At 41.6% G+C, this 20,339-nt stretch overlaps 1 protein-coding gene across 1 annotated transcript in view; it reads left to right on the top strand.

The window, feature by feature from the left end:
- The window catches only part of nrxn3a (neurexin 3a), a gene marked incomplete at both ends in the record, with an annotated part of 134,836 nt that overhangs the window by 52,466 nt on the left and 62,031 nt on the right, over positions 1 to 20,339 (top strand). The window contains 2 exons of the mRNA XM_079174961.1: positions 3,135 to 3,436; positions 7,028 to 7,189. Of these exons, the coding sequence (XP_079031087.1) occupies positions 3,135 to 3,436; positions 7,028 to 7,189 (464 nt within the window). The remainder of the gene's footprint in view (positions 1 to 3,134; positions 3,437 to 7,027; positions 7,190 to 20,339) is intronic.

Raw genomic sequence — 20,339 nt, 5'->3', positions numbered from 1 at the left:
CACAGATAACGAGTCCTGACTGGACCATTTCTCTGTGTTATCCCTCAGCTCTACTGGGCCCGTTTCTCTTTCTTTCTCCACTTCCCTGTAAATACGGCATTTGCTTTCCCAGGTACAAAGCAGCAATTGTGGTTATTTAGGCCATGATTGATGAAAGATTGTCTTCGTGGAGGTAAGGCCCTCCTCCTCTCCGGTGTGTCTAGCACGAGTGAACAAATAAACACAAATGATCTCACAGTCAAACTTCCGTGAGTAGCGTGATGTGAAAATGTGCGTTGCTTTTGGTGTGAACATAGCAAAAGCAGCTCACTAGGCTTGCAACTACCGCCAATGTAAACCCACCCGTGTCATTATTACACACACAGTCACTGAGTATAAGTGCGAGATGGTCCACACAGGGCCAGTGGGAGGGGAGATGGATGGGTCAAACAAACACAGGAGTGTCATTCAGGACCCGCTGTTCTTGTCCCATGTGAAACTGATTTGTTGCGTCAATCGTTAGGTCTGTGAGTCGTTAGCGTCGTTAGGCACGTGATTCACATGAGTCGCTAATCGTGTGAGTCGTTATCAGTCAAGTTAAAGTCAACCACGCTTTTTTCCTAAACCTTACTAAATGTTTTTCTTGTCCAAACCTAACTTCCTGTGAAGACAGAAGTTTATTTCTGAAAAGTCACTATGCATGTTACAAGTGTACGTTGACACGCCATCTCTGACACGTCCAAAGCTGACACTGGAGGGGAACTTAGAGCATCATAGTTTGAAGCTTACTCACACAGTGTATTTTCCAGTTCATAATGCATTAAAAAAGCTGGTGGGAAAATGTCTGGGAGAGCGCTTTGTTGAATAGCATGCAGTCCTGTTATTTAATACTTGATTGTTATCATTGAAGGTGTTTCGGGAGTAAGACCAACTGCAATGGAGGATTGTCATACCAACAGTGAGATAAGATATCAGCGTGCGGTTAGAGGGAATGTGGATGTGCTCCCAAGGGAATTTGGGTGAGCGGTGCTTTCTGAGATACGTGGCTTATGATTGGAATCTACATTTCTATACTGCTCATTAACCGAGGGCAAACAAACTCAGTTCTACATTTAGACCTCGAGCAGATAGTCCCTCTTATGTCATACTTTTAAGGAGGTATGTTTGCTCATTTTCAATGTCAGCAATAACTAGAAAAGGCAGGGCAGGTACGACTGTGAGGTCGACTCTCATCATCATTATCATCATCATCAGTGATCTGTGTGTTGGATGAGTCTACTTTGAGGAAACGATGCCTGAGGTGTCTGTGTGAAAGAGATGAAAGCAGTGACCATTTTGTTTCATTTCCCCACCCCACCCTTTGTGTGTGTGTGTGTGTGTGTGTGTGTTGGGGGGTGAAGCTGCACTCATGCAGATCCTCGTAGTGGCGTAGTGGCTGATGGATCGTGTTGTGAATGAGTCCACAGTCTTAAACAACAGTGAGTTAATTGAAGATGATCTCACAGATAACGAGTCCTGACTGGACCATTTCTCTGTGTTATCCCTCAGCTCTACTGGGCCCGTTTCTCTTTCTTTCTGCACTTCCCTGCTTCTCGTCTGTATATCACTTTTATCAAGATTACAATCATTTCTTCCGTCTTCGCTTCTCTCTGTCTCATCACAAGCATAACCACCGTGTCACGAGCAAGCTATTTGACAGGAAATGGCAATTTTACTGGGCGGATTAGGCCTTTGATGTTGTTAGATGATAGCTATCTGCGAGCTCCCTTTACTTCTCCCATTGCCTGCATTCCTCTTCGGCCAGGGTGGCTCTGTGTATTTGTCATTTAGAACGGCCCTCAATCATACGGTGATATTTCTTGATTCATAGTTATTTTAAATTTAATTTAAATTATATAGCGGCAAATCATGACAAACGGCACTTTTCAACATTTTCAATCCATCTCTTAATAGTTTAGCCTTCTGCTTGAGTTCACCGCTTAACCTTCTACTTACTACTAATACTACTAATATTAACAGTTTTCGAGGATTTTAACGGTGATAACCATTACTGGCCTTATTTAACCTTATGAACCTGTTGTTTATCCTTTCAATGTCTACAGTAATGTTCTGGTTGAATTCAGAAACAATCAAAATGGCCACACACCTTGATTATTTAATTATTAGCCTAATAATGTAATAATAATGTATCAGCTATGTAAAGAAATTGAAATAAAAACATGTTTAATTGCTACGTTATGTGGTTTGAATCAAAGCATTCACAGACTTGAAATTGACTTGACAATGACTTGTGACTTGACTTGGACTTGCCCTCAAGAACTTGAGATTTGATTTGATACTTGCCTTGGCAGGATTTGAGTCTTGACCTGAGGCCTGTACTATGAAGCAGGATTTGGGGTTAGTGACATAACTTCAGGGTTAACTCTGTGTTTTTAGTCCTACGACGCTGGTTCACTTCTCACCAAGGTAGAGCGCCATGGTCAGTTATGCTGAACACTGAACCTGCTGTTATGGTTGTGTTGGAGACACAGATCAAGTCTTATAAAAGCACCGCCTACTGATCAGGTTTCGCTTCATGGATCATAAGATAATATTACACAAATATGAAATAGGGAAAGTCATAATTCAGACTGAAAGTAACACAGTTTAAACTAATAAATAAAAAAAATACTTGTAATCAACACATTAACCCAACTGAATACACAGATGTAATTATAGTCAAATCTATCGTGCTCTAGATGTTCAGGGATATTATAATTCTGTTAGTTTAAACATTCACACAGTTACTTTCATTCTGAATATTGTGTTTAACTTCTTTGTACTTGTCCATGTTTGTGATGGGTCAGATACTGCTAACTTTATGTGAACCTCGGAGACAGATTGAGAAACCCTGGGTTGATTTACAGAGTTAATATCCAGGTTTGAATGACTGCTTAGTGGAATGGCGGTTGTTAGATACCCTCGGTATGATTAACTCACCTTTTAGTACGGGGCACTGGACTTTCATCTATTTGATTTAAGAAGAGCTCTGGTTCCTGCATCTAATTTAAGCTATGAGCCTGAGGAAAGTATTCAAATCTAAACTGCTATGTTTTTACTGCTAAATATGGGCTTTATTTGAATCTGTCCTTTCCTCTTCTTTCTTCTCACCACAGCCAGGGAAGAGAATGTAGCCACTTTCCGTGGCTCAGAGTACTTCTGCTACGATCTCTCCCAGAACCCCATCCAGAGCAGCAGCGATGAGATTACGCTCTCCTTCAAGACCTGGCAGCGCAACGGCCTTATCCTCCACACCGGCAAGTCAGCTGATTACGTCAACCTGGCACTGAAGGACGGCGCCGTCTCCCTCGTTATCAATCTGGGCTCCGGAGCCTTTGAGGCCATCGTGGAGCCAGTCAATGGGAAGTTCAACGACAACTCGTGGCATGATGTCAAAGTGACCCGCAACCTCCGGCAGGTAAGGCATAGGGATGGTTAGGCAAAGCTTTCTTAAATCTCATCTTATTAAGATTTGGTTGGTTCACAGGTAGATAGTTAGACAGGTAGGTAGGTAAGAACACAGGTAGGTAGGTAGGTAGGTAGACAGGTAGGTAGGTAAGAACACAGGTAGGTAGGTAGGTAGGTAGACAGGTAGGTAGACAGTATGGAGGTAGGTAAGAAGACAAGGGGATAGGTAGGTAGGTAAGTAGACAGGTAGGTAGTAGGGTAAGTAGACATGTAGGTAAGTAGATATGTAGGTAAGTAAACAGGTAGGTAGGTAGGTAAGAACACAGGTGGACAGGTAGGTAGGAAGGTACGTAAATAGACAGGTAGGTAGGTTGCTAGGTAGGTAAGAAGACAAGTGGGTAGGTAGGTAGGTAAGTAGACAGGTAGGTAGGAAGTAGGAAGACAGGTGGGTAGGTAAGTAGACAAGTAGGTAGGTAGGTACAAACTTCATGGAACATGTCTTGATTGGTCTGGACTTTTCTACAACACACATATCCTTTAAAATACTTTTGAGAAAGACAGCACACATGGTAGAACCTTGGTAAGGAGACAGACCACACACGTCTTTACCTCTGGATGCTTTTCAAATCCTTTTAACGTTGCCTTGGCTTCCACCTGTTAACCTCAACCCTTGTCTGTCAGTAAGAAGTGACTTACGGAATGAAATCAACCATTGTTTTTACTAACATGTGTACTAACTCATTCACTTTTCATCATTTGGTTTTCATTTGTTTTAATGTATTAACAAACATTCTGGTCAACTGTGTAAATTCGTTTCTTACCCACCTTTTTGAAAAGCACAAAGGGCAAACAGGCATTGGACGCGCTATGGTAAACACACTCCATTGTATGGTAGATATCATCATTATTATCCTTTTTTTAGTTTGCTGTGTACTTTTCCTCTTCATCTTCTTGGACTTCAGTACATAGAGATTCCATTCCTGCAATGGTATTTCCCATCTTTCATGTTTGTTCTACTTGTCCTTCTGTCATTCTCCTGGTTGCTTTTCTGCTTTCCTTTTTCTTGTCATCCTCTTCTTTAGTCACACATAACATTTGCTCCTCTAGGGTTTTACTCAAATTATTTCATTGTAGATGTTTGTGTTAGGGTGTTTAGATAACTGTTAAGAAGTATATTACAACCAAAATTAGAGAGAGACAAAATCCACACTGAAAGTCTGAAAATAGTTTCTTGTGCACTCCAGTATATGTGCATGAGCTGACATGGACTAAATCCACCTTGCACCAGGAGTGCACAAGTGAAAACTAGATTGGAAAACTTGATAGCCATCAAATCCACCTGGGCTCCAAATACAAGTTGTCTGTGTACATGCACTGGTGTTTGAAACTTTTAAAATTACTTAAATCAAAAACTTTGTTTAGTGTACTTGTCCTTATTTCTCGGCACTATCACTGTGGCCGGATTCAAAAGAACTCCCAAATCGACCGCTGTGCAGCCAGATCAAAATGTTGACATTGTATGTTTCTGTTAATCACGGATACGTTAAATTAGGCTATTTTTTATTTGTTTTTTGCATTTTGAAAGTTACGTGGTATAATAATGAGTATAACGGGTCAGAAAGTCGACTGAGGGCTGGGAGGGAGGCGGAGATTTTAGGGATGGTTGGGTCAAAAAAAGACGAGGTCTGTTCATGTCCCGTGTGAAACGAAAAGTCAATGTTGACTTTACCCTTGTTATGCAACAGCATTGTGCTTCTTAAGTAACATTATGTAACTTTGCTCCAGACAGGGTTGTTTTTAATTATTTATTACAACAGTTATGTTATTACGTTGTTAGACTATTATTTTAATGCAAACCATGATGTTTGTCTAACTTTAACCAAGTCGTTTTCTAGCCTCAACCTACCTCTTTGTAAATGGCCTTTTGGCCGCTCTGAGAACGGGTACCATGACAACACAAATAAGATGCTCATCAAAATCCAAGCGGTGGCTGACTTGACCAATTTTTTGGGGGGCTTTCTGCCTTTATTGGATAGTGATAGTCAGGAAAGGGGGAGAGAGAGAGAGGGGGGTCAGTGCATGACAGTTGGCAGCCCTGAGTTCCGTCCACTGGTGCATGTAGAGCAGAGAAATACTGTATGTGCACAGCTAAAATGTATCCTTCACTACTGTGGATTTGCACGTGGTATTTGGAGCCCTATCCACGAACACCACAAGCATTTTGACTGAACAATAATCATACACAGTTTTGACACACTTGGGAAGTCCACAAAGCACTAGGAGAGGACATTTACTGTTGGACATAAATGTTTAGATGGTAGGTAATTACAATATAAACTTACTACAGTGGATGACGATGAAGATTGAAAGAGTAGATGTGGTTTCAGTATAGCACTTGGTTAAAGTAAGCTAAGCAGCAAGTGAATGCTAAGAATTAAGTATTTTAAGAAGCCTTTATTAAATAAATACATTGATAATATATTGAATCATTGCATACAAATAATTCAGTGTTTGTGCCCATTGGCAGGTTACTCAGGTTCAATTGTGGTAAAGTGGGAGAAATATGACTTTATAACAGTTATATAGTATGTTCTTTATTTAGAATATTATTTTTTTAATTTAATTTAGTTCTCCTTAAATTGATTACTGGAGCAAACACGCTTGAATACGTGCAACTTTTACTTTGAAGGCGAGCTGTCTCTGTTTACGGCCCTCGACTTCCTTTACTCAATAATCATTATTAAAGGTGGATAATGGAACAAGCTGATGTTTTGGTGCACGTGTTCATTCAATGCGACAATAATACAGACAAAGCTTTAACCGCGTTTAGGCAGCATCGGCTATCGAACAACGAACTCACACGTAGCAGAATACATTTACATTAACACAAGTAGACCAATGACATTAGCTAATACTCCTAAACTGGCATTGTTCATTATACAACGTGAACAATGGCAAATGAATTATACTTCGTGCACGGACCGTCAGAGCTTGGAGGTTTTTACTACATGACTGATGTCCTGCGGTGTTGGTGTGTCCTCTGCCATTCTGTGTGTCCTGTCTGCATGTCTGCATTCCATTTTGTGTGGCTTGATACTAACTCCTCCGTCCTCTCCGTTGGTTTGTAAGTGTTTTTTGTTCCTGCATGCTACTTCTGTTATCTTTATTTGTTTCAGTACCCCATCACATATTTAGACACAAAAGGAGATCAATAAAACCAGTAAACACCACATAGTTTGTGCATTAGTTGAACTACATGATGAAGAATACCAATGCATGTTTGTGAGTGTCTGGAGCTAAATTCACCCAGTTTACATTTTTATTTTGACATTTTACTAACCTTTTATATCTATTAAAAGTTTCAGCTTCTACAAATAGCATCTACTAACTTACATCAAACATGAAGAAAATGATGGGCTGTCAGATTATCTTTGTATCTGTCCTGTCTGATCCATCCATAACACATGTAAACACATCACCAGGTCTGAGATCTATAGTTTACACAGACCCGAGTGAGTTCTAAAACACGAGACAATCTTCGATCCGGACAATCCAAGAAAAACATTATATTTCACACTCACTGTTCATTTCTCTCTGTCAGGTGACAATATCAGTGGATGGGATTCTGACCACCACGGGTTACACCCAGGAGGACTACACCATGTTGGGCTCTGATGACTTCTTCTACGTGGGAGGAAGCCCCAGCACCGCTGACCTACCTGGATCTCCAGTCAGCAACAACTTCATGGGTTGTCTCAAGGAGGTAAAGTACCTGGCTTGTTGGAGTGAAACGAGGCGCTGGCGTGATCATTACTTGCTAAACAGCTCATGTCGATCTGACAAAACCTTGGCTGTTTAGCTGCTAGAGGTTCCACTTCCTTTACCAGCTAGTCTCTGACTTTGCCTGACTAGTGTTTGGTGCTAGGCAGGTATTGTATAGTGGGTTTATTAGAGCTTTTTTGCTGCCGTGTCTGCCAATGGGATTGATGAGTCGTGTCATGAACCATTCAATAAATCTACATGGCATAAAAACAAAACAGTGTGCCTGATCTCACGGATATATGTGAAATGACCATAACCTCTTAACAGCGCATTGGGTGGTGCAGGCACCTATGTGTTAAAATGACATGCCAGTGCCACAGGAACAATGCCAATGGACAGACATTTAGGATCCTTTTTCATGGTGGACACACAAATTCCCTGGTTCAGCAGAAATAAGTTTGGATCAAAAATCGACAAAGGGTGGAGGTCAAACCTAGGAGATTGGTGTCCGTGTCCTGTGTGAAATCAAAAGTCGATGTTGAGTTATTTTAAATTACGTAGGCTACGTATGGGACTAATGTAACAAATCTTTTAACCCAAACCATGCATGATCTTTTCTTTCCTAAACCTTACCAAGTAATGTTGTTGCCTAAACGTAATGTTAAATAGTTTCTGTGGTGGCAGCACATAGTTTCACACATTACAGGCCACCACAGTGTAATGTGCTGTTAGAGGGAAGTTTGCATTATATGAAGTGTGGTTGTATGAGGTACTTCTCCATAGTCAGTGTATTACCTACTGTAGATAGAGTCTGGAGAAACAGACAGGAGTACCAGAACAGGAGGAAGGCAATGTACTGCTGTGTACGTATTTGAGATGCCTGAAAGTGCATTGGATCTTCATTCATTAAGTGTACGCTATATTTAGAATATTTTTCTAATGGGGAACTGAACTGAAAGTGAAACTTATCTATGCTCTCTTAAAAGCCACCAGCCATTCAAATCACAAAAGATGAGCCTTTGTTTACATGGGAAATTAATACAAGTTTGAAAAACACAGCAGGTGATCAAAACTAACCTCTGCATTGAAGGCAAGATAGAAAACCTTCCAGATAGTTCTATAGAGTTGCATTGCATAAACCAAAGAAAGTAATGAGGCATTCCCTAGTGACAACAGTCTCTCCTAATAACGAGTGTCTCACATTGAACACAGGAATCATATTCTTGAATCTGTTATTGAAATAAAACACAGTGAAAATGAGATAGTTTCGTCAAACACTGGTAATCCAGTATCTAACCACTACAACTTACTTCCTGAGTGATGATCTTTAAAGCTATCAACTTTTCTATTGACACCAATGTTAACAAACTCCCGAATCTCCTCAGCAAAACAAAAATGATGGAACCTTTTAATATGCTAATACCACTATTATTTGAAGGATGTGTATATTTCACACCATTGCGTTCGGCTTATTGTTCTGTCACTCACAGTTTCAAATCCCAGTCAGTAAGAGTTATTGGCACAAGGTGTTTGTAAAGACCCTTTACACAGCAGCCATTTTGTCGTGTCATTGCAGGGTGAACGCAGGTGTAATTAATAACATTAATTATGGCCCTGCTGCATTTCGGCCTTGCTATTGTGGCTAATGGCTCACTGGAATGACTGCAACACTAAAGAGCATGGGTCATAATGAACGACTCCTGTGTCTGCCCTGCTATGACAGGTCAGAGTGGCTGCTGGGTAATTATCCACGGCACAGTCACGTGCAGTTGGAAATTCCTGACAGAACTGCTTAGCACTTCCATACCAATAGACAGGCTAATAGCATTCAATGCTAACACTTTAACTGACATTTCAACTGCTATCAGCACTTACACGTCCACAGTTTCCACAGTTGCATGTTATTGTTTCATCTCTTCAAATTGTGCTTCTTCTTCTGTCAGCTCAGCAGTCCAGCTGACATTTCAGCTGCTTACAATGCATACACCTTATCTTCTTGCAGTACTTACGTCTTCTTCTTCTTAATAAGGAGGCAGCTGACTGGAGGGGAGATCTTGGTGAAGGTGTCCTACTTGCTGTTGACTATATTGTATATCATTTCCAGTACATATCATAATATGTATTCTGTTTAAAAATAGCGACTCTCCAGTCGGATCTGGAGCTCACATCTGATAGGGATGTGGTTTGTTTACATGACATAACGTGGCGCTTGCGGTTAGAACAGTGGTTCCGCTTCAGAGGGACTATGAAGGCAAATCAATGTCAATACCCGCGAGCACAAATGAGATCGACGCGTGTGCATGAAGGAACGCATATTACTATTGTGAGCGCTTTTTACATCACTGCATGCAGAATATTTCTACTCGCGCGAGAAAAATTGGAGCCTGTGAGGAGAAAAACATGCTTTGACCGCGAGGAGTGTACCCTGGCTTGTACTTTTCACGTCACTACTTCTCAGAGGTAAACATTGTACTTTTTACTCCACAACATCTCAGAGGTAAAAATCCTGTTGGTTAGTTGAATCTACATAAATGCATCATATTCTATAACATTATCATGTTTGTTGCGTCACACAAAAGCTCAGAAATACATTTCACTTCATAATACTTTACGTTATTCATATACAATATATATATATATACATATATACACAATAACCCCCAGATCAAATGTATCACGCTCATGTGAATCAAGATTACTATAAAAGTTTGTGGAACAGACAGAAAACTGGGCATTTAAAGGGCCAGCAAGTATTCTTTGCCGTTTTTACATTGCTTCAACGAATGCAGATGTGATTCATGTCATCTCAGTGGAGCCTCTGCAACAGATTATCAAAGTTACTTTTAAGATTATTGGTTTTCAGTTGCTTTGCTTATACCAATTTTCAGGGTGTAAGAGCTGACCCATTGAGTTAACCCACACACACACAAATATGTTGTTCCCTCAAGCTGATGATGTCATATCTTTGCACTTGCCCGCTGCTGCGCGTGGCAGCAGGGACCTGGCTTTCTCTGTCACTGTTTGACAACGACACGCACATACACACACACACACACACACACACACACACACACACACACACACACACACACACACACACACACACACACACACACATCATATGGTCCGCAGGGAGGATGAGGAAGTGGCGCAGTAGCCATTTAATCCCCCTCTGGCCCACTTCCTGCTCTGTGTCATGCTGGGCAGGTTTGCAATACCAGCCAGCCCTCACACACACACACACACACACACACACACACACACACACACAATTCAAGTACAAATAGAAACATGCACACCCAGGCATGCACATTAGGTTTAAGTCCGTTATTCTCTCATCATGACATACAGAGATATCAAGAATAAACATGATGTTACATAACAGACGCAAGACACACAAACACATTTTCATTTGGCTTTTGAAACACAATCACTCAAGTAAAAAATACTGTCCAACGCCAAGTATTGATTTATGAACTCAGTAATCTGCAAATCAAGCAGCAAAGGCATATGAAAGCAGTGCTGCAGCATATGTGACATATGCATTCTTCATTTTCAAATAAATGTTTGCTGCCGAAGCAATGTAGCTTATAGTGATTTATCCGACTGTCAACCATGTTGATAAAAGGGCCCTCTTTTATAAAGTGTGTAAAATGTTTGTATGTAAATAAAGAGGATTTATCATTTCATGCTTTGCTTTGACTTGATTGAAAATTAATTTTTCTCCACAATGAATTACATTATTGTTCACATTGCAGCTGCAGTCTTTGTGTCATCAGAAGTGAATACACATTGTCTGAACAAAGACATTGTTCACAAAGAGTACTGCATTGATTTAGCATTACACTCCTAAACTATACTATGTCTGACAGTCTGTGGACAGTTTGAAAAAAAAAAAAGGATCAATTCTGATGCAGCAGAATCATGTCTTTGTTATTACACACACCTTTCTGGTAAAAACCTCACATCTACACAAGAGTGACATCACTTCAATCAATCAATGAGACTTCATGCAGGTCCCTCTGCAGTTACAAAAGGCTTTATACAACTTTTTTCCCATATGCTGTAGTACTCCCCAGACTTTAGGTTTAGGTAAGTTAGTCAAAGTCGATGGACAATGTCAATTTTGAATGCCAAAGGGACATACTTGTGTATCAGGAGAGCCTATTAACCCACAGACTGTGAAATAAGACGAGTCAGTTGTTTGTGAGCTGCCTACATCAGAAAACATCCATCCATCTATTCTCTTCTGCGTACCCGAGGCAGGGCCGCGGGGGCAGCAGGCTTAGGAGGGTGTTGCAGACGTAGCTCTTCTCAGCAACACTTTCCAGCTCTTCCTGCGGAACCCCAAGCCGAGACAAGATATATAGTCTCCAGCGTGTTCTGGGACTTCCACGGGACCTCTTACTGGACTTACCCAGAAAACCTCTAATGGGAGGGGTCCAGAAGGCATCCTGATCAGATGCCCGAACCACCTCAACTGGCCCCTTTCGACACGAAGGAGTAGCGACTCTACTCTGAGCTCCAGAGGCCTTGGATGTAGGCAAGGTTTTTGTGGTCCTTCCAAACCCTAAAAGGGCTCCCTCCAGCCAATGTCTCCACTACTCGAATGGCAGGGATGCAGTTTCTGACTGGAATCCGGGCATTATGTGGCTCAATGGCGAGCAGGGTCGTCCTTCAATCAGAGGATCGGCGGTTCGATCCCCGGCTCTGCTAGTGTGTCCTCGGGCAAGACACTTAACCCCAAAAGTAGCTGTGCCCCCCGTAGCTGTGCCTACGGTGTGTGAATGTGAATGTTAGTTAATGGGTATGAATGGGTATGAATGGGTGAATGACGATATGAAGTGTGGAAGCGATTGGAGTGGTCGGAAAGACTAGAACAGCGCAATACAAGTACAGTCCATAACCATTTACCATGGTCCAAAATGAACTGTTTCGAGGGGTCAGTCATAACGGGCTGAAGTGAAGAGGGCTTTAAGACCTCCTTAGCCTTGGGGGACCAGGAGAAAAGCCCTATGAAGCGGCTGTAGAAGTTGGCATAAACCCAAGGAACCTCTGAAGCTCCTTCCTGAATGTGGGTCAGGGCCAACTGGCAACAGCCTGTTCACCTGTCCGTTCTTGATTATGTAGCCGAGGAAGCTGACTGTACTTACATTCTTCTGCTTTGACAAGAACCTTGTTCTCGAGGAGGCGTTGGAGCGCTGGCTTTAAATACCATCCAAGGATGGCCCAACAACAGAGGAGTCTTGGGGACTCATATTACAAAAAACTGATGGTTTTTCCAATGGTTACCTGAGAGAACCAAGGTGACTGGCTCCGTCTGGTGAGTTCCTTGGGCCACCAGCCTCCCATCCAACGTGTTCATCCAACGGAAGCAGAGTTATTCCAGCCTGTGTCACAAACACAGGAGTCAAATAGGCTCTGCCGAGATTAATGGGTTCCTCTTCAGAGCCGTGGAGGCCATTTCGGAGTAAACACTCACTGGAGAGGTAGTCCTGACCCCTGCAGGGGTGGTAGGTGGAGAGCGTGCATGGGCCAGGCTGAGATGTGCGCGCTAGCCCCTCCAGACGATGGGCATGAAGTCAGATCTACCAGAGAGTCAGGGTCGGGGTATTGAGTGACTAATTCATCTTCGATTTGCTCAGAAAGGCCTTTAACAAATGCTGCTAAAATCCAGAAATCCACAGAATAATCTTCCACACTCCTGTTGCCCTGATAAAGGCCAAGCAGGTGGTTAGAAGAACAACCAATGTGGTCAGGATAATTAAAACCAGTTCTCATTTTGGAAATAAAATCTTCATATGAATCAGCATTAACTGAACGAATAAAGAGGCTGCTTGCCCAAGCCCAGTGCCCTTCCTCTTAATAAGGCCATAGTGTTTTGCACCTTGGATTGATTGTAAGAAAACAACCATGGAACATTACAGGAGGACGCCATGGCAGTTATCCAGCAGACAAATGGATTGTTCTAGTCTTCTGACCACTACATATCATTCACCCATTCACACCCATTCATACACTGATGGCAAGCTACCATGCAGGTGTCACCTGCCCATCAGTACTTACTAAGCAGTCGCACCCATTCCCATAACAATGGCACAGCTGTCGGGAGCAATTTGGAGTTAAGTGTCTTGCCAAAGGACACATCGACATGGACTAGATTCTGATTGAGGGACGACCCGCTCTGAGCCACAGTCAGTGAGTTCAGAGATTTGATATACCACACTTTGGTTGCCTTTTGCGAGGAGGCAGATGTGCCGTTGTGCTGTCCCAGTAGAGCTCTGTGACTAGAGACGGCTTTTTGTAGGTTCCGCACTGGTGTGTGCTGGGTCCATGCTGGCCAGATCGTTCTGTTATAAATGGAGAATAGGATCTGAGAGCAGACGCAGGCTGGAGACAAAGGGAAGTTTAAACAGATTATACAAACACCAGTTGAGAATGTGCAAGGAGGAGAGGGAGTAAAGAGGAGAAGAGAAGAGGAGAGGAGAGGATGGTGAGTGGGCAGACTGGCTGAGTGAGACTGGAGAGCAGAGAGAGGAGAGAAGAGCGAGGTTTATATACAGTTTGATGAGGAGAATGAGCTACAGGTGTACGAGCAGCGCTCTGAGGTCCACGCCCAGACACACACACACGCACGCACACACACACACACACACACACACACACACACACACACACACACACACACACACACACACACAAACACAGAGATGACTCATAAACACAGTAGGATAGGGGAAACGGAAGAGAAATTAATTTATGACTATTTTTGTGTAAATTGAGAAATATTTTTTGTCGAGAGTCATTTATATATGAATCACAAAATAATACATTTGTTAATCCTTCTGAGTGTATTTGTTGCTATCGAGAGAGCTTGAAATTGGAAATTCTTGTGCCAGAGTTTGATCAAAGATTATAATATAAGAATAGGACAAAACCATAGAGTAAAAATACAAACATATCTGATCAATATAGTAATAAGTATTAAGCGTATATTAAGTGTATGTTAAGTCTCGGAGTAGTTTTACGAGTATGTGAGCACAGTATGTGACCTGATAGCTGTGCTTCTGCAGGTAAAATCAGTACGGACTAATCTGGTGGAAGCGTATTATCTGTTCACACAGATATTCTGTCACACACTGATTAGTTGATTATAAAGCTGACATATCAAATCTTCAAAATCTGAAAACGGACTGCCTTTCATTGGAACAGCACACACACACATACACCGACGTTCATTTGGTCACAAACACACAGTGTGTGAAAGATTGTCATCATTCCTTCTGCTTCCTAAGCACAGGCCCACCCACCCACACATCTGCAGCACCCACCAGCTCTCCCTCTGTCTGCTGTCCTCCACTCCCTGCCATTAGGGCTAATTTGCCTGCTGCCAATGCTCTTGTCCTCGCCATCCACAGAGCTACATTATGGATAAATGTTTTGTTACCATGGCACCAGGTACTGGTCGCCCTGGGCAGCCCCTGTGGCTGGCTGGCCCATGATTATTACGCCTTTCATAAGCCAGCAATTATAGCGAAAGCCTACATCTCAAGTCCTACAAAATACATAATGGCCTACAATAACACATAATTGCTATAACTGCATTGTCATTACACCTCCATCAAGCACTCATATGGAGCCCGGCTGTGCCTTTATTACTGTCGCAGACAGAGCATGAACAAAATAGAACTGAGTGCTGTTCGGGATTCTCCAGTAGTAACAGTACTTTGTTACTGTAATTAAATATGTTCAAAGCATTTGTAGCAATTATTAGTAGGACTCTGTCTGCATTCTCCTCCAATGTTTAAAAAAGAGGTCCTCTACTTCTACGATACATCAAGAGGGAAGTGCTCTGCCCCTTTACTCTTTCACATACAAATCATATCAGCTCATCAAATATGATGCATTGTTATAGATTAAAGTAATTAACAGTATATATAATTATAAGCAGTTGAAAATAGCTTCATTGTGACTGCAATTGTTAAAAGCCGTATACACAGTCATGAATCTGTGAAAAGCAATACAATATTTCATCTTCTCGTCTTAGTCCTGCTACACTACCTCTCTGAGGTCTATGTTGTACTATTTTACTCAAATACATCTCAGAGGTAAATATTGTACTTTTTACTCCACTACATTAATCTGACAGCCTTAGTTACTTTCCAGATGACAGTTTTTTATATCCTTCCTGTCCAGTGAAAACCACGTACGTATCAATACTTTTTCTTTTAAAACAAACATACATTTACTTCAGTAAGGTTTTAAATGCAGGATTTTTACAGTGTAGTTTTCGTACTTTACTCCAGCCTAACTGATTTGACTACTTCTTCCACCATTGCTTATAACAATAACTTCATTCTGCTGCATAATGAGTCGCTTACTTCTGAAACTTTAAGTACATTCTACTGATAATACTTCTGTAGTTTTCCTTAAAGCTGCATTTTCTTTCCATTTGGGGGAAGCACAACGAGCTGTAAACACAACCCTGACACGTTGTCACATTATACAGTTCTTATTGTGAGCAAACAGTTTCCCATTTACACATTTAGCTGACACAGAATAACCTTGTTATCCCATTGAAGTCCAACACATTCTCACTCCCAACTCGTCAAATACCAATGTTTGCTTGACCCGTCCATCTCCCCTCCCACCGGCCCTGTGTGGACCATCTCGCACTCATACTGCATCAGTTACTCTGTGTGTAATAATGACACTGGAGGTTTTACTCTGGAGTTGAAAGAGTGGTGCGTTGCCTCCGTGCGTCGGTTTCAGACGACAAGGAGCATTAACCAATTTTCAGTAATTGATGAGTTTGGAGTGAGACTGCGTTGTGAAGTCATGTTCGTGTCCACTTGATAGAACTCCAACATCCACCAACTCCTGATAAAAACACATTTGTCTCTTTCGCTGCTAAATGCTCCACTATGTTCACCAGCTAGTCTCTAGCTGTGTCTGGCTGCTGTTTACTGCTGAGCAGGTAGAGAACAGTAATAGAGGTTTCTCATCAATTAGAGCTTTTTCCACTGTGAACAGCTGTCTGCTGTTGGAATACTGTTGTTAGCTATTTGTATTAAAGTTTATACTTGTCCTACAGTAAGCTGTGTTGTTTCTATCTTGGAGCTTTTTAACATATCCAATGTTTTGTGCTGGAAGTTTGTCGTATACCCACTTGGATAATTGAAGGAATTGAAAGCGGGGCCTTCTTATGATTTACCCCAGAAGCTATAAGATGAAGTTGTGTTTTTTCCTTTAATGTCTGATGATGGAACACTGCTTGAATTCGATGCTGCGATCCATCTAAAAGTCATATCCAATCCTTAGATGTCTTTCTTTGGTATCTTAGTGTTGCAGAATAGAGACAGTATCCCCTCATATCAACAGTGGTGGGTTGAGTGTGAAAATGTAATTCAAATAAAAGTATTGTTGCTTTGTAATTATATTGACTCAATTAGAAATAAAAGTATCTCGTAAGAAAAACACTCAAGTAGTGAATCATTTCATTACATTGAAATGATTACATCATCGTATCATGTAGATCCTCACACGCTTTCTCAGATTTAATGTGGAATTCTTCATAGTCGACACGTCTCGTTTTGAGCAACGCGTAACACGACTGTTGAAAGGTGAACAGGGTGTGGACGTCGGGCCAGTGATGGGCGTGTGCCTCTTCTGAAGGAGACGCAGGTGTTTCATCTTCTGCCGTGATGTCGAGCTGTAGTCAATGGAACGGTTTGATCTGCAGTGCTGTGATCTGCCAGTAGGCTAACCTTTCCCTTTCATTTCCTGCAGAAATTCAAACCAGACAGACGAAAGAAAGCGTTGCAGTCGGTGTGTAAACGTGATTGACACAAAGTGAAGTCATCAATTTCGGACAAAAAATACACACTACAAAAGAAGTAACACATTACTATCCACCACTGCTTATCAAAGCCGCTCACTGGACTGCTCCTTCTGACAGCATAAGGAGCAGTCTGATTTACTTATAGTGTATCAACACACATGCAAATTTCAGGCCTCATTTTTTATTTGTAACAGAGAAGCAATTTTCATCAGGTCATGTCTATATAGTAATTGCTTAAACTCAAAATAAAGCATACACCGCGCCTGGTTATATGAAAGTTGTCCTTCAAAATAAAGAGCCTCTCAGCACACCACACACTGCTCACTAACACATGCCTGTAGACTTTATCTAATGGATCCGTGTATAAAAGCACCATCAGCCTCAGAGGATCCCTTCACAGATTTCACTACACTGATTTAAAAAGATCCCAGCACATACTGTGTTTACTGCCAAGGAAATCATGCCACCCTGTGGACAAGACCAGGTAGTGTCTAAAAGTGTCTCATGGCAAGACCATGTGACTGATACAACACAATTGAATGTGCTCATTGTAGGCGTGTCTACATGAGGCTTACACCAAAATGGATATACACTGTGAAAAACTATTGCCCGCCTTCAACGGGGTTCAATGTCTCCTGTATGACATGTGTGTAGTATGTGCTTGTGTGTTGCCACAGAGTGAATGGAGAACCTCCGGTCTGTGGTGTTACTCACAGTCAATGTCATCCAATGTAGAATTTGGTCCGTCCTTCTCTGCAACCTGGCTGATAGTCACACACACACACACACACACACCTACATACACTTTCACACACGCACATATACACACACACACACACACACACACACACACACACACACACACACACACACACACACACACATACACACTCTCTATACACTCTCAGTAGGCAGAGATTTATGGGCAAGGCAGATATCTCGGCATGACAAATGTTTCTGTCTGGCAGCGCCCACACACACACACACACACACACAAACACACACACACACACACACACACACACACACACACACACACACGTTTGTGTTACTTGTTCTGTATTAAAATAGCCATAACCAACAACTACCATTGCCTGAATATTATAATAAACAAGTTTAATAATGTTATATGTCTCTATGAGACATCTTGTGTTGCAAGATCAGATACTTTGGCAGAAAACATATGAAATGCATATACACGGTATAGTTAAATACTCCTGTGTGGTCGAATAGCTGATTTGCATAACTGTGCCATGTGAAAATTCCCACTTCCTCACAAGAAATATCCAGAAGGTAGACGGAGTAGAGTACAGCCCCTCTGATTGTTAGGCTCTATGAATGTAAATGCTTTTGTTTTTTTCCCTAAATCAGTTTGATTCTGTCTGTTTGACTGGCAATCTAAAAAGGTAATTTCAAGCCTGAGTCGTATTGTGTTACATTGCTCATTCTAACACACTGATAAGAGAGAGAGAGAGTGTGTGTGTGTGTGTAATGGTGTGTGTCGTGGATGCCTGGTTGTAGAGATAAGGCAGTGATGGATTTCTATCAACTGTCCATTGTCAAACATTTTCAATCGCTTTCTGCGCAAAGTCACTCACACACCAACATACTTCTATATATGCAGTGTGTGTTTGTGTATGTGTACCTTGTGTGTGTTGGGTATCCCTCAGCCTGCTATCGGTCTCTGCTAATGCTTCATTCTCATGTTAACTTGCGGCCTGCGTCTGCAGCGTGCTGATAAAGCTCCCTTTGCATGTTGAAAGACTCTTTTGCTATTGTTCGGAGGTGGCAGGGCCCTCAAAGTGACTTGTCAAATTGTCAGCTACACCCGCCGTTCCCACCTCCACCTCGCTGCCATCTCCCTCTTCTCCTTCCCTTCTAAAACCAAATTTCATATGATTTATGCTTTCTTGTTATTAACAAGCATGTCACAGCGGCAAATGTGTACAGTAACCACATCAAATTGCTTTTGTGTCCATGCAGCATATTCTCATAGTCATATCCCACAAAAGGGACCATCCTGTTTTCGGTAACAATTTTATATTTTAGAAAAATCTAAATAAATTTAAAAACTCCATGAAATCCTCATAAATCCTGTTCAGTTCTTTCTTATCTCAGTGTTTTGGGAATAATGTATTTTAGGCAGGGTTAGGTTTAGGATTTGGTAACGCATCACTGTCTTTCAGAGGCAGAGCAGGCTCACTTTTAAAGCTAGGGTGAAGATACATCTTATGAAACTAAACGACCTTGAGCTGCATTGGTACCAACCATATCATGCTAGCGTGGCAATTTAAGCTACATATGTTGGTGATAGAAAAACTGGAACGGCTGTATTCAGAGGGGCTTCTTGGAAAAAATGCAGTTCTCAAAAAATCACTATACTGTTCCTCGAGGTCTTGTTGTCTTAAAGTGGATTTTATTTTATTCTTTTAGCCCCAAATCTGTGCAATAAATGGTATTAACCCACAAATTGCTGCAACATCTGTTAAGACTTTAAAGTGAGAATGGGAATGGCATCATATACTGCCACCATAATGTTCTAATTGTATCTAATTAAATAATATTTCAGAAGCTCTTTATAAAGCCAACTCTTTATAAAGCCTGCATGCTATTGAGTAATAAATACTCACGTTTCAGTTGCACTTTTTGTAGTCCTTAATCGTTGTAGTTTCATTGGCAGACCTCCGTCAACACCACGGTTGTCTTTTCCTAACTCCTCATGAATTCTCCTTCACATCTTTGTGGTTAGGAATAGTTAGGTCATTTTTGGTGTCCAAAGATGTGGGCTTAACAGTCACTGACCTCCCGCTGCTTTCATCCCTCTTATTTTTCATCCCTAGGGCTTTACATCATGATCATTTAAGTAGATTCACAGCCTTCAGCTGAGTTTGCTTTTTTTAGCAACTTGAAATAAATAAATAACTTTACATTGCATTAACACGTCATTTTATTGTTAGATATTTTCTTTTATTCCCAACATATGATACCCAGGAATGAAGCAGGCCCAGCGCAAAAAAACCCCACTCATGGAGGAGGAATGAGAGAAGTAATTGAGAAAGCGAGGAGGGGATGGGTGTAACAAATAGAGAAATAAAGGCAACAAAGAACGACAATGAGAGGAGAGAAGAGGAAAAGACACTTTCCCTCCTGTCCCCGAGCACCTTAAGGGATGAGTTGATTTACTGTCAAATCTGCTGGAGGATTATCGATAATCTCAGCCACGCCCCTTAATCTACCCATTCAACCATCGCTGCATCCTTAGACAGAACCCTGGGCGAGCAGCAGGAGCAGACACAGTCATTTAAAAGAG

Source organism: Pholis gunnellus (genome assembly GCF_910591455.1).
Source record: "Pholis gunnellus genome assembly, chromosome: 15".
NCBI lineage: Eukaryota > Metazoa > Chordata > Actinopteri > Perciformes > Pholidae > Pholis > Pholis gunnellus.
Note: the sequence above shows the minus strand (reverse complement) of the source record. Positions and strands in the feature narration are given on the sequence as shown.